At 45.5% G+C, this 15,250-nt stretch overlaps 1 protein-coding gene across 2 annotated transcripts in view; it reads right to left on the reverse strand.

Moving 5' to 3' along the window:
- LOC100152738 (dynamin-binding protein) overlaps nucleotides 1-15,250 on the reverse strand; it is a 123,126-nt gene that overhangs the window by 61,207 nt on the left and 46,669 nt on the right. For both annotated transcript variants that reach the window (XM_001929395.7, XM_021072337.1), the window contains exon 4: nucleotides 13,066-15,075. In XM_001929395.7, coding sequence (XP_001929430.4) covers nucleotides 13,066-15,075 — 2,010 coding nt within the window. The remainder of the gene's footprint in view (nucleotides 1-13,065; nucleotides 15,076-15,250) is intronic.

The following is a 15,250-nucleotide window of genomic DNA, read 5'->3' on the forward strand; positions in this document are numbered from 1 at the left end:
AGCCAGACACTCAATGTTTCTATTTCCTTACCTCTTCCTCTGGCTCTAATCCACTTTAATAAGGCTTTTATCCCTTTATTATCACTGAAACTGCTCTTGACAAGGTCACTCAATCCAAGAGTCATTTCTTTTTTTTCCTTTCATATATTTTTTTAAATAATTTTATTTATTTTTTGCCTTTTTTATCTTTTTGCCTTTTCTAGGGCCACTTCCCGCAGCATATGGAGGTTCCCAGGCTAGGGGTCAAATCGGAGCTGTAGCCACCGGCCTACGCCAGAGCCACAGCAACGGGGGATCCGAGCCATGTCTGCGACCTACACCACAGCTCACGGCAACGCCGGATCCTTAACCCACTGAGCGAGGCCAGGGATCGAACCCGCAACCTCATGGTTCCTAGTCGGATTCGTTAACCACTGCGCCACAACGGCAGTATATGAACTCCCCTTTCATATATTTTTTAAAAAGTATAGTTGATTTACAACATTGTGCCAATTTCTGCTGGTCAGCACAGTGACCCAGTCATACGTACATATACATTCCCTCTGTGCCATTATCTTCCATCATGGTCTGTTGCAAGAGACTGGCTATAATTCCCAAGGGTCATTTCTGAGACTTCATCTTACTTGGTCTCTCAGGAACTTCCTGGATTCAGTCACTTGGTCTTGAAGAACTCTTCTTTCCCTGGACCAGCTCCTTCTCCTTTGCTTGTTCATTTCTTTTGTCTTCCACATTCCTCAATGTTGGTGAGCCCGGGGGGCCTCTCCTTTGTACCCAATCACCCAGCACACAGTAGGAATTCAAGGAATTCCTTGACCAGGAATGTGGTTTCCACTCTGTGTAGCTGCCTCTCAGTGTAGCCTAAGGGTTAGTTAATTAGGAGGCGCTGTAAGAAGATCCTATCATTGTGGTTAAAGTTATTCATGGGGTATCAATGCAGCTAGAGCCTCTGGCTGTGTTTGGGAAGAAGATCTGGAAAAGTAGGAGACCCCTAAGATGGAAATGTGGGTTCCCCAGTAAAGGAAAAAACTAAGCCCTAATGAAAAGACAACTGACTGGGAGAGAGGAAGGCAGAAAGAGAGAGAAAAGAGCACTGTGAAAGGAAATAAAAACTGGAATACAGGAAAAGTAAGAGGGGCTGGGGGGAGAGCTGATATACCTTTTTTTTTTTTTTTTTTTTTTTGGTTTTTCTGCCATTTCTAGGGCTGCTCCCTCAGCATATGGAGGTTCCCAGGCTAGGGGTCTTATTGGAGCTGTAGCCACTGGCCTACACCAGAGCCACAGCAACGCAGGATCCGAGCCGCCTGTGCGACCCACACCACAGCTCACAGCAACGCCGGATCCTCAACCCACTGAGCAAGGCCAGGGATCGAACCTGCAACCTCATGGTTCCTAGTCGGATTTGTTAAGCACTGTGCCACGACGGGAACTCCAGAAGGATGTCAACATTATAAATGGGACAGGGCTGTGAGAAGCATTTGAGATGTTTCAGAATTTAAACTTTACGATGAACTTAAAGGTGAGTTAGGTGACGGTTCAAACAGAGAAAATGGCACTGTGAGCAGCTTGGGGATGTTACCAGCATGAATGGGCAAACATCTTGGAAATTAAGTAACTTCATAATAAGCAGGCAGTCAACATCTGTGAGGAAGGATTAATTTGTCTTTTTCTTTTTATGGCCGCATATGCAACTTCCCAGGCTAGGGGCTGAATCGGAGCTACAGCTGAGGCCTACACCACAGCCATGGCAACACTATATCTGGGCTACATCTAAAACCTAGGAAACAGCCTGCAGCAATGCCGGATTCTTAACCACTGAATAAGGCCAGGGATCAAACCTGCATCCTCACAGAGACAACGTCGGGTCCTTAACCCACTAAGCCACAGCAGGAACTCCTAATACTTTAAAAATATGTATCAATACACACATATATGCTCCTAAATCCAGGTATATGTAACGTAGCAAATAGTTTTCAACAGATGAGAGTGCTGTAAAATGTTACTGTTGACACACATTATTTTGGAAGTAAGCTGGCAAGAGCCGTCAGCCAGGAGCCCTCCACCTTGAGTTCTTGTAGACCTGACCTTTCCAGGTGCTGCTCTTACCATCTGCTCTTACAGGTTAAGTGGTCCCTCCTTAAGTTTTTTTTTTTTTTTTCTTTTTGCCTTTTCTAGGGCCACTCCCTCGGCGTATGGAGGTTCCCAGGCTAGGGGTCCAATTGGAGCTGTAGCCACTGGCCTACACCAGAGCCACAGCAATGCAGGATCCGAGCCGCGTCTGCGACCTACACCACAACTCATGGCAACGCCGGATCCTCAACCCACTGAGCGAGGCCAGGGATCGAACCCGCAACCTCATGGTTCCTAGCTGGATTCGTTAACCACTGAGCCACGACAGGAACTCCAGTCCCTCTTAAGTTGAAACAGGCTGGCATTACAGTGTGGCACAGTGAGAAAGTACATAAAGTGGTGCCATGAAACACATCTGAATTAGCATCCCAGCTCTCCCACTTAACAACGGTGAGACTCTGGGCAAACCTTGGTTTTCTCAGCTGTCAGAGACGTGGACAATTTTGGGGGCTGGAAAAAGTGTATAAAAGTTCCAAGCACATTGTTTGACAAGTCCTAAGTTCTCAATTCATTATGATTGCTGTCACCATATTACTCTTCCGGAGTTGTTATCGTCCAGAAAACTCCCAGTGAGGCTCACTCCCTCACTCACTTCTCTTTTTCTCTAGCTATACTTTTTTAAAAAAGTAACTCATTAAATGTCATGGTTTTAAATGTTTATGTGATGTCAGGATTTATGTCTACGTGCTGTTAAATTTTATTTGCCCCAAATATGTATCTCCAGGCCTAACGCCTCTAAACTCTGGGCCTGTATATCAAATTGTGCAGCTGACCTCTGCCCTGACCCACTTCCCCAACCACTAGCATCTCTTGACTCCTTACCATTAAGTAAGAAATTATTGGCAGCCCTGGAGTTCCCATCGTGGCACAGCGGAAATCTGACTAGGAACCATGAGGTTGCGGGTTCGATCCCTGCCCTTGCTCAGTGGGTTAAGGATCTGGCGTTGCCATGAGCTGTGGTGTAGGTCGCAGATGTGGCTCGGATCCCGCGTTGCTGTGGCTCTGGCATAGGCAGGCAGCTGTAGCTCCAATTGGACCCCTAGCCTGGGAACCTCCATATGCTGCGGGTGTGGCCCTAAAAGAACAAAAAAAAAAAAAAAAAAAAGAAAAGAAAGAAATTACTGGCAACCCCAATCCTCATGGCTGTTTCATCTCAGGGTCATCCTTGACTCTGCTCATTCCCTTACGCCTCACCACCAGCAAGTCCTACCGGCTCCAACTCAAAATATACCTTATATGTAATGCTCAAAACAACTGAGCACTTCTCCTCATCTCCACTCTACCATCCTGGTCCAAGCTACCACCGTTTCTTGCTTGGATCACTGCAGTAGCCTCCTAACTGGTCCCTCGGTCTCTTCCCTTGTGTCTCTTCTGTCTGCTTTCAAAACCACAGTCATAATAACTCCATAAAGTGCCAAGTCAGATCATATCACCACCCTGCTCGGAACTCTCTTGGATTCTTGTCTTACTCTGAATGATGAGCTACAAAGCCCATAACTTTGCTCAAGTTGAACTGGCCTCCTTGCTATTCCTCAAACACAAGGCACACTCTTTTGCTTGCTGTCCTATCTGCCTGAAACAATTCCCCTCACCCCCCACTCCCCCGCCAAATGACTTGGCTTCAAATCATTCAGATCTTCACTCAAATGTCACTTTTCAGTGAGGTCTTCCCTGATTACACAGGTTCTTTTGCCGTCTAAGACATGCATATTTTTACCACAAGGGCCAGAGATCGCTGTTGTAACTCCAGAACACTGGCTGGAATATAGCAGCATCTCAGTAATATTTATCGAATAAATGACTGCCTCAGAATTTTCCATCTTTGAGGTCTTGCTACATCTGGTAAAGCGAATAGCAGGAGTCAGCACGCTCAGGTAGCCAGTGGCAGTAGGAATGCTTGTGGCTGAGGGTCCCAAGCTAGCAGGAGACGGGGTGAGACGCTACAAAGCCTGGGTGAAATCTGAAAGCCATGCTTGAAATTTGTGTCGCTATTCCAGTTTCGCCACCTCTCTGCCTGGAGCTGAGGGTGAGGAACTGCTGCCAAAGCCATACTACAAACTGCAAAGAGCCTAATCATAATGAAGTTAACCATTCCTAGCTGCATTTCTTCACGTACATTAAGCCATCTATCCTAAAAGGAAAACCAGGGGTCCCCAGTGTGGCTGAGCGAGAGAAGAACCCCCTGACTAGTATCCATGAGGATGCCAAGTTTGATCCCTGGGCCTCACTCAGTGGGTTGGAATCTGGCGTTGCCGCAAGCTGTGGCATTGCCTCGTAGGTGGCTGGGATCTGGCATTGCTATGGCTGTGGTAAAGGCTGGTAGCTGTGGCTCCAATTGGACCCGTGGCCTGGGAACCTCCACATGTGCTGCAGGTGCAGCCATAAAAAGGAAAAGGAAAACCAGTTTCTGTCCTGAATCAACATACTCTTCATGGCTTCCGACTATGGCTGCTGTTTTATACCATGATAAAAATCCATTACAAATACTGAGCTAATTTTTACTGAGCCAACACCCTGAACTAGATGTTACACAAGCCGAGGATACTGGCTTTTTTCTTATGTACTGACAAACGAGGAAGAAAGGTCATTATTTCTTTTACACAGACTTCTATTATCTTGGAAGATCACAAAAAATATTTTGGCTTTTTTTTTTTGGTTGCACCCATGGCTTATACAAGTTCCCAGGCCAGGGGCGGATTGAACTCACACCACAGCAGTATCCAGAGCCACAGTAGTGACAACGCTGGATCCTTAACTACCTTTGGGAGCCACCAGAAAACTCCCAAAATGCTTTAGCTTTTTAACTCTATTAACTTTTAGTACTCTGAGAAATAACTTATTCCTATACCTGAGGCATTCCAAGGAGTGTTCAGAATAATGAATTGCTTGTGTAGAAAAACTATACTTTTTTTTTTTTTTTTTTTTTTTTTGTCTTTTGTCTTTTTGTTGTTGTTGTTGTTGTTGCTATTTCTTGGGCCGCTCCCGCGGCATATGGAGGTTCCCAGGCTAGGGGTTGAATCGGAGCTGCAGCCACCGGCCTACGCCAGAGCCACAGCAACGCGGGATCCGAGCCGCGTCTGCAACCTACACCACAGCTCACGGCAACGCCGGATCCTTAACCCACTGAACAAGGCCGGGGATCGAACCCGCAACCTCATGGTTCCTAGGGATTCGTTAACCACTGCGCCACGACGGGAACTCCGAAAAACTATACTTTTAATTTAAAAAAATTTATCTGGAATATTATGTATCACTTTACTTTTTAATTTTATTTATTTTCTTACGGCCGCACCTGCAGCATACGGAAGTTCCTAGGCTAGGGGTCGAATAAGAGCTACAGCTGCCGGCCTACACCACAGCTCACGGCAACGCTGGATCCTTAACCCACTGAGCGAGGCCAGAGATCCAACCCGCATCCTTATGGATACTAGTCGGATGCCACAACAGAAACTCCTATTATGTATCACTTTATTATAAAGACGTTATGGTTCCATATCAGTCACTCTCCAACTGGTTAACCTAAAGGCACTCTTTAGTAGGCCTTAGATCTCACCCAATATCTTGCTGACACTGTTACTTTCCTAAAAAACATTTTCTGATTTGATGCAGGATAATCATTTAAAATTCAAGTTAAAAAGTACCCTAAGAGTCTCTGGTCAACCTTCCTCTTGGCATTACCTTAAGGGGAGAAGTTTAGGAGTGAGGTTCTTATTGCAGAAGAGGCTGACTCTCCATAGTTTACCATCCACCACACTGAGTGAGAATAATGGGGTCTTGGCCCACTCGGAAAATAAGCATGGCCATGATTCAAAGGCAGCAAGAGAGACAGACAATGTGATTAAATACATAGGTCAAACGTGGGTTTGACCCCTGGCCTTGCTTGGTGGGTTAAGGATCCAAAGTTTTTGTGAGCTGTGGTGTAGGTCGCAGATGCAGCTCGGATCCCGCATTGCTGTGGCTCTGGTGTAGACCAGCGGCTACAGCTCCGATTCGACCCCTAACCTGGGAACCTCCATATGTGGAGAGTGCAGCCCCCAAAAGACAAAAGACAAAAAGTGAATAAATAAATAGGTAGATACATAGGTCAATATCAGTACGATCACGAGAGTTTCAAAGACACACAAATATACTATGACTGCGTCCTTTTTATTAATCAAGGTAATAAGCCAGTGCCTGGCTCATAGCATCTGCTCATGAAATATTTGCTGAGTAGAAAAATGAATGTACAACCCTGACTGTGTGTCACATTCAAGCACGAGAGCCTCTCCTAGAGGAAGAAAAGGACCATGCTATGCTCCAATGAGATTTCCTCAGAGCTTTAGGAGGTGCTCCTAACTAGAGTTTCTAAGAGCAACACATACTGGGAAATCTGAAACTCTGTGCACTACCTTTGAATGTTTCTACTGTTTCAGAAGTCAACCTATTTATCAGATTTGATAAATCTGGGCTGCTCCTGCGGCACATGGAGGTCCCCAGGCGAGGGGTCTAATCAGAGTTGTAGCCACCGGCCTATGCCAGAGGCACAGCAACACCAGATCCAAGCTGTGTCTGCAACCCACACCACAGCTCACGGCGACGCCGGATCCTTAACCCACTGAGCAAGGCCAGGGATCGAACCCGTAACCTCACGGTTCCTCATCGGATTCGTTAACCACTGAGCCACTACTGGAACTCCGAAGGTACTGATGTGGGCTTTAACTCATCAATTAGCAACTCATTTGGCCATAAATTCCTGGAGCGTAGACAGCAGCACATCTGTGCTGTTGTTGTTTTCTACATATCCTGCCCTTAACACCGTGCTCGGCACGTGGCAAAAACTCAACCAACATTTGCTGAGTGAATGCGTGACTGTCCTGAACACCATCCTGAAGCCCCCGAAGAGATTTCATTCCCCAACTGCACTCATATAAATGTTTCCTAGTATTCTGCCCTGACGTTACATAATAATTCCAAATTCAAAACTCCTAAGTCTCAGAACCAAGCTCTGACTTATCTGCAAATACTAATGTAGGACTTTCTATTTCCAATAATTGAAGTCTAGGTTGTTTGGACCAATCTTCTCACAGAAAGAAAGCTTTTTTAAGTTGGAGGAACTGTTTTTAAAATCTTAAAACTATCAACACAATAATACGATGGCAGAGTACAGGCCAAAACCAAAAGGGAAACTAGAATCCAGAGAGGTAAATAACCACAGAAACTACATTGCCCCGGGACATCTACCAGTCCCAGCAAACTCGGCTTTTGTTTCAGAGGCCCTCTGGGGAGAAGTCAAAAACCTCAAAGTCCATGGCAAGGTAAGGAGTCTAAAAGGAAACCTTTTCTAAAATACACTAAGATTACCAAGGACTCATGAGGGTGAATCATAACTAGACCAGCCCACCTGCAAAATTACAGCTGGGGTTCTAACACCGTCATGGTCCAAGGTACTTTAAGCCTTAAAATTAGTTTAAGGTGGAGCTAAACTGACTGTTGTTTCCATATAGGAATTCCTTCCCAGCATTTCTCAGGAAATATATATGTTTTTCTGAATCCTAAGAAAAAGCAGCCAAGAAATCTGGAAAACAGGAGAAAAATACTATAATTCTCCCGTGAGAATAAAGCTTGACAATAAACGTAGAGACATTACCGGTTTGAAAGAATGCATCAATGTCAAGTTGAAAGCAAGAGCAGAAAATACAGATACACAGAGTAAACATTAAGGTTGACTGGACAAGAGTACAGAAGAGAAGTGATCAGGATCTAATCAGCATTCTTGCAGTTGTTGCTACGTTACAAGTGTGTTTATAAAGCATGCGTTCATGGCCCGGTCTGCTACTAACAGTGAGTCACTCTTGCAAATAAAATAAATAATCAGCTTCCTTGCACAGTATATTTTATAAAAATCTTATAAGTGATGATCCAAGAAATAGCAAATTTTAGAAGCAAAATTAAGTCCATAAATTGGCAATTCTAACACGATTCTGTATAGTGTTAAATCATCTTGCTCCCATTATTTTAACATCACCCAAAAAGGTTTGCTCTGTGTCTTTTTGTTGTTGTTGTTTGCTTTTTAGGGCTGCACACTTGGCATATGGAGGTTGGCAGACTAGGGGTCTAATCAGAGCTGTAGCTGCTGGCCTATGCCACAGGAACACCAGATGCAAGCTGCGTCTGCGACCTACACTACAGCTCATGGGCAATGCTGGTCCTTAACCCACTAAGTGAGGCCAGGGATCAAACCCGCCACCTGCAGCATATGAAAGTTTCCAGACTAGGGGTCGAATCAGAACAGCAGCTGCTGGCCTACACTAGAGCCACAGCAACATTGGATCCAAGTCGTGCCTGTGACCTATACTGCAGCTCGCAGCAATGCTGGATCCTTTAACCTAATGAGCGAGGCCAGGGATCAAACCTGCATCCTTATGGATACTAGTCGGGTTCTTAACCCACTGAGCCACCATGGGAACTCCAAAAATATTTTTAAAAAAATAATGTATCTGGAGTTCCCATAGTGGAGCAGTGGTTAACGAATCCGACTAGGAACCATGAGGTTGCGGGTTCGGTCCCTGCCCTTGCTCAGTGGGTTAACGATCCGGCATTGCCATGAGCTGTGGTGTAGGTCGCAGATGTGGCTCGGATCCTGCGTTGCTGTGGCTCTGGCGTAGGCCAGAGACTACAGCTCCGATTCGACCCCTAGCCTGGGAACCTCCATATGCCGAGGGAGCGGCCCAAGAAATAGCAAAAAGACAAAAAAAAAAAAAAAAAAATGTATCTGGAGTTCCCATTGTGGCTCAGCAGTAACAAACTCAACTCGGATCCACGAGGACACAGTTTCCATCCCTGGCCTCGCTCAGTGGGTTAAAGATCCACCGTTGCCGTGAGCTGTGGTATAGGTGGCAGATGTGGCTCGAATCCCACGTTGCTGTGGCTGTGGCATAAGCCAGCAGGCAGCTCTGATTCAACCCCTTGCCTGAGAACTTCCATATGCCAAAGGTTCAGCCCTAAAAAGACAAAAAGAAAAAAAAAAAAAAGAGAGGATAATCAGCTACACTTCAATAAAGTTAAAAAAAAAAAAAAGAAAGAAAAGAGAAAATGAGCTTAGTTAAGCAACATGCATCTTAATGGCTTCACCTGAAAATGCTTTTGGATACACTTAATTCAATCAACATCAATGCAAAACGGAAACTTTTCTTGTCTGGAATATTAGTCACAAAGAAAAGATCAATGCCACCAGATATGGCAACTAATCCTTTCTGCATTTAAAATTTTGTTCTAAGAATCGTTTTTAAATACTAAATACTTACGGTATTATTTTACAGTTAAATTTTCTTTTTAGGAAAGTACCCGCATCATATGAAAGTTCCCAGACTAGGGGTTGAATTGGAGCTGCAGCTGCTGGCCTACACCACAGCCACAGCAACGTAGGATCCAAGCGTCTCTGACCTACACCAAAGCTCATGGCAAAACTGGATCCTTAACCCACTCAGTGAGGCCAGGCATCAAACCCACATCTCATGGATAGTAGTCAAGTTCTTAACCCACTGAACCACATCGGGAACTCCCAAGAGTCTATTTTTATAAGACAGAATCATTTATAATTTTAGGAATCACCAGAAATTTCAATTTCTTGTTCCTGAATCGCAAAGATTACTATCTTTCAGGAATTTGGAAACACCAGCTGACCACAAACAACTGGCAGAAGGAAATGCAAATCCTCTCTGGAGTCAGATGCCTTCATCTCAGATCTTAATATTTCCCAAATACTATGGGTAGCACACAGTGAAAGATAACCAGATACACAAGGAGTCTAGACCACACGAACGAGCACCGTGCGACATCAAAAACTGTCCCATGAAGACTTAAGATCTTAAAAAACTTAGTATCTTGAAACTATCATAGGCAGACTTCCCAACAACTATTCTTACCATATGTAAAGAAAATAAAAAAGAAGCAAGAGACCTGCAGGAAATAGGAAACTATAAAAGGTAACATGTCAGATTTGAAAAACAAAACAAAACAAAACAGAGCTTCTAGGAAATGAATCCTCATGATTTCATAATTCCAGAGTCTTAAGAAGGAGTGATATGAAGAATACTATAAAGGCTGCATGTACTTAAGTGTGGTCATCATGGAGATCTTTATACCAGCCCATACGTAATTCCATTGAATGTACTCCTTGTTGATCCAACTAGATTCACACTCATCTGAGAAAGGTGGAGTTGAATGATGGCGTTCCCACCGTGTCACAACGAGATGCAGGTTCAATCCCCAGTCTGGCACAGTGGGTTAAGGATCCTGCGTGGCCACAGGTGCAGTGGAAGTTGCAATTGCAGCTCAGATCTGATCAATCCCTGGCCCAGGAGCTCCATGTGCCTCGGAGCGGCCAAAAAAAAGATGGAGTTGAATATAAACAATACAGTCAGGTATATCCTGCTCTAAAACCACAAAGCACAAACCAGAGCCCCCAAATGACTAGAGTTCAAATAAATAAAGCCATACACTTTCTTCTTATACTTAAGGCTTACAATTAGAAGTGCTTCCTAATTATATTTTCTTCTAATTTTTCAAACTCCTACTAAATGCCTACCATGTAATAAACACAGCTAGGTATTTTCCCATTTTCTTATTTAAAAAAAAAAAAAAAGAAGAAGAAGAAAAAGGAGAAGGAAGAGGAGCAATAGCTACAATAAAGAACCTAATTTGGGGAGTTCCCTTCATGGCTCAGCGGTTAACAAACCCGACTAGTATCCACGAGGATGCGGGTTTGATCTGAACCCTGGCCTCTCTCAGTGGGTTAAGGATCCGGCATTGCCACGAGCTGTGGTGTAGGTTGAAGATGCAGCTTGGATCCTGAGTTGCTATGGCTGTGGTGAGGCCGGCAGCTGTAGCTCAGACTTGAGCCCCAGCCTGGGAACATCCCTATGCCACAGCTGCGGTTCTTAAAAAAAAAAAAAAAAAAAAAAAAAAAAACAACAACATAATTTTGGATCTGGCCCAGCACTGGACTATTTTGCTACCACTAACTGTGTCTGACATGGAGACCAGCATCTCAGTACCAACAGGCGCCAGAGCCCCAGCATTCCAAGTTGAAAGTAACAATAGAGGCAGGAGATCTGTGAAAGCTCTGGAAGGTAGGGCAGAAACTTCAATTTCATTCAGTTAAACTAAATTCAATTCATTAAGTATTTAATGAGTTTACTACCTGTAAAACATACCAGTAAATTTAATGAGTTTACTACCTGTAAAATGCACTGACGAACACACAGTATCATGTTCTCATGAGGCTTATTAACATTTTCATTGAGAGGCATATAACAACTACATATAATATTAATCAGAATTAGGTACATGCTGTATCGAAAGTTTTTTAAATCTTATGCCTTAAATTTCAAGGTTGGAACTGGATTAGAGGGGTAAAGCCTGGTGCTCAAACTGATTCATTTCTACTTCTTTCAAGGGACTGCTTACAGGTTAAGGATCAGGTGTCGCAGCAGCGGCCTGGCCTGGGTTACTGCTGTGGTGCAGGTTTGATCTCTGGCCAGAGAACTTCCATATGCCATAGGCATGGCCCCCCAGAAAAGGGTGAGGACTGCATATATATATATATCTCCCATGGCATATGGAGTTCCCAGGCTAGGGGTCGAATCAGAGCTGTAGCTGCCAGGCTACAACATAGCCATAGCCATACCAAATCCAAGCCTCATCTGTGACCTACATACACAATAGCTCATTGCAACACTGGATCCTTAAGCCACTGACTGAGGCCAGGGATCGAGCCCACATCCCCATGGATACTAGTCGGGTTTGTTACCACTGAGCCACGAAGGGAACTCTGAGAGTTATCTTTTATTTGGAGGACATTCTTATGACTTCAAGCCTGAGAGGGAGCATCTCAAGTAACCCTATGAAAACTGGTCCCTGTTTATATTGTTGGATATAATTTTCAGGAAGATAGAAAAAGATGACCTCAAGGGGCACTTCCAGTAATTGCAGGGAATAAATAATTTCATTATATTAGTAATTGATACATATAATACACCTATTGAAAATCAATCAAATCAGTATTACCGCAGCCAATACGTGTTCAGTGAATTCGAATAAAGGAAAGTCTTACTAATTAAGACTACACCTACCTACAGTAAGTCTTCCATAGCATTAAACTTTGTTTTTTGTCTTTTTGTCTTTTCCAGGGCCGCACCCACGGCATATGGAGGTTCCCAAGCTAGGGGTCGAATCGGAGCTACAGCTGCCGGCCTACACCACAGCCACAGCAACTCGAGATCCGAGCTGCGTTTGCTGGCAATACCAGATCCTTAACCCACTGAGCGAGGCCAGGGACCGAACCCACAACCTCACGGTTATTAGTCAGGTTTCTTAACCACTGAGCCACAAGAACTCCACATTAAACTTTTTGAATTAAAAAAAAAAAAAGTAAGAACACCAGATGAATTACTAAATTAGTCCCGAAAAAGGTCAGTTGAATTAAAAAACAAACTACCAATTTCATCCTTTAGTTCCAGCCCATTACTCCGTATAGCACAACATAAAAAGCGTAACATTTCTGTGGAATCCCACTAATTCTAAAAAGTATCATTATTGAGAAATTCCTGCTACCTGGAATTTGGGAGACTTTTGTTCTGCCACCTGTTCATCTAATACATGAATAATTTACAATTATATCTCAAAACTTGCAGTAATAGAGAATCCGTGGCTTGCAATGGCTTTGGGTATGCAGCACTGGGCCAAAGTTCCCTTAGGATTCCTTTCCAGGCACTCTGAAACCATCAAGGTATCTGGCATTCTAACTGTGGTGGCAGAATAAGAAACCAGGTCATGAAAAGCAAATCATTCCTAACTGTCCATCAAAGATAGTAACATATCCTTTAAAAACCTGGGTCAGCTGTTAATTGGACTTGTGGGTTTCTAGAAGAAAGTATACACTATCTCCTCATCACTTACCTCTAAGCTGCTGGAGCTCCAGATTCAAACTCTCAATGTTACTCTCACACAGCTTAAGATTTTCAAGGGTCTCTGCCCTTAGTGATTCCTCTTGCTTCTCCTCCAGCAACAAGTTCAGCTCTTCCTGAGCCCTGAGGCACATATCCAAATCCTGCTCCATTTCCTGAATCTTCACCAAGACTAAGGGACACTGGGAAGTCTGGTCCAGAGTCTTTTCCATGTTCTCAGGGTGCTCCTTTTCTTTGGGCTCCCAGGCAGGACGGTTACAAGTTAGGAGCTTGGTGGCTCCTGCAGTCGTTCTCTGCTGGGCTGAGGGAGGCAGGGGAGCTGGGCGAGAGGGTCGCATTGCCAACGGGGGTTCCGGTCTCAGGTTCTGGTCCCCCAGCAAATGGGCAGGAGTGGGTGCTGGAGTACAGGGACGGGGTGGCGGTGGCCTTAGAGCCTTCCTCCTCTCGGGCAGCTCATGCTGGGTGACTAGCTTGGAGGAACCTCGGAAAATATCCTTCTCAGAGTTAAAATCCATAATTGAAAAGTGGCGCAAAATTTTATCTGGTTCTGTGCTGGGCCCTGACAAGCTCTTCTCAAACTCTATCAGCTGCTGCGTTAACTTAGAATCCAGGTCCGTGCTGCCGTCTCCTTGTGGAAGTGCCGCTGCTTCTGGGATGGGCGCCTTGCCTTGTGGACTGGGCTTTAGTTCTGATCTCTCTGATGCAGAGCAAAGGCTGGAAGCATTTTCTCTGGGTGTGCGGTGCTTTTTCACACACCTTGCCATGCCCTGGGGCCAAGGGCTCACCTGGCTGGGTCGGGCTCCCCTGGAGGCTGGAAGGGAAGAGGCGCTGTGAAGAGGTGGCCCTGGCCTCTGAGGGGTTCTTGGCTGGTAGTGTGTTCTTCTGGGAGGTAGGCTGGAGTAGTCCCTCGTCCTTGCTTCTAGAGGAAGAGGGTCAGAATACTGGTCTGGGCTTGGGTAGCTCCCGCCTGCTGTAGAGTAATCCTGGCTTTTCTGCAACTGGGGATGATGGAAAGAGACTGGAGGTTGGGATGCAACACCATTGATGACCTCGGAAGGTTCCGGCGTGGACGCGTCTCTGGCAAGAGGCTGTTCAGGCCCCATGCCTGGGCTCCTTGGGGGCCCTCCCATGGTGCCAGCATCCCAGTGAGAGTTTTTGTCTTCTTCATACTCAGAAGTCAGATGCTCCAAGGGGGACATGGGTGTTTCAGAAATAACACAGTTGGACTTCTCCACATCATACTCGTGAGATTCATGTTTTTCCTCCTCTGCTTCGAAGGAGTTCTCCGAAAGGTCCAAAGACGTGTCAGGGATCTTGGTGAGGCTGCTGTCCTGTGGCAGATCCACGGACTCCTCCGCCCCTGTCTGAGGACATAACTTTACGAAACGGTACGGAAAGATGCCTGTCCTGCCCTTCAGTGACCCTTCTAGCCAGCCATCTTCCAGGGTCCCCAGGATTCGGATTTTATCGCCGACTTCAAAATCCAGCTCATTGGGCTCCAGGGCTTGGAATCTGTAGAGGGCGATTCCGTAGGTACCCGGCTGCTGGCTGTCCTCTTCCAGCTCTCTCTCCTCTTCTCCCACAGGAGTATCTGCTTCACCGTTAGAAATGCGGTCATCGCAGTTTCCTGGACTTACCGACTCATCCACAGTCCTCAGGGGCCCCAGAAGCTCTACAAAGCCTTCTGGAAAAATGCCTCTTCGACCCTCTAGCTCCCCTTCAAACCAGCCGGGTTCGGGAACTCCAATGATGGTAATCACATCCCCTTCTCTGAAGTCCAGCTCCTCGTCCAGCTGGGCAGAAAGCCCCATCAGCGCCCGGGCTTGTCCCATTGAATATTCAGGAATCTGGAGAAGGGCGCTCTGGGAGTGCCACTGCCGACTCTGTGAGGAGAGGCACAGCTCCCTGACACACGAGGATGGGAAGAAGCCCCGGGCACCCCAGCAGCTCCGGCCCTGCAGCCAGCCGCTAGTGGGAGGGCCATCGAGAATCACTAGGTCACCTAAAGAAAGAGAAGAGGAACAAAGATAATGACCTCGGTCATGACCCCAGCGGGATATTAGTATAACTAGCAGTGCAACTCATCCTACACATTCATTGCATTCAGGGAACTCTAAACCTAGAGTTTTAAGGGCATGGGCACTTTTTCACAATTTAGTGACAATATGGCAAACATT

The sequence above is a fragment of the Sus scrofa genome, chromosome 14 (assembly GCF_000003025.6).
Source record: "Sus scrofa isolate TJ Tabasco breed Duroc chromosome 14, Sscrofa11.1, whole genome shotgun sequence".
Lineage (NCBI taxonomy): Eukaryota > Metazoa > Chordata > Mammalia > Artiodactyla > Suidae > Sus > Sus scrofa.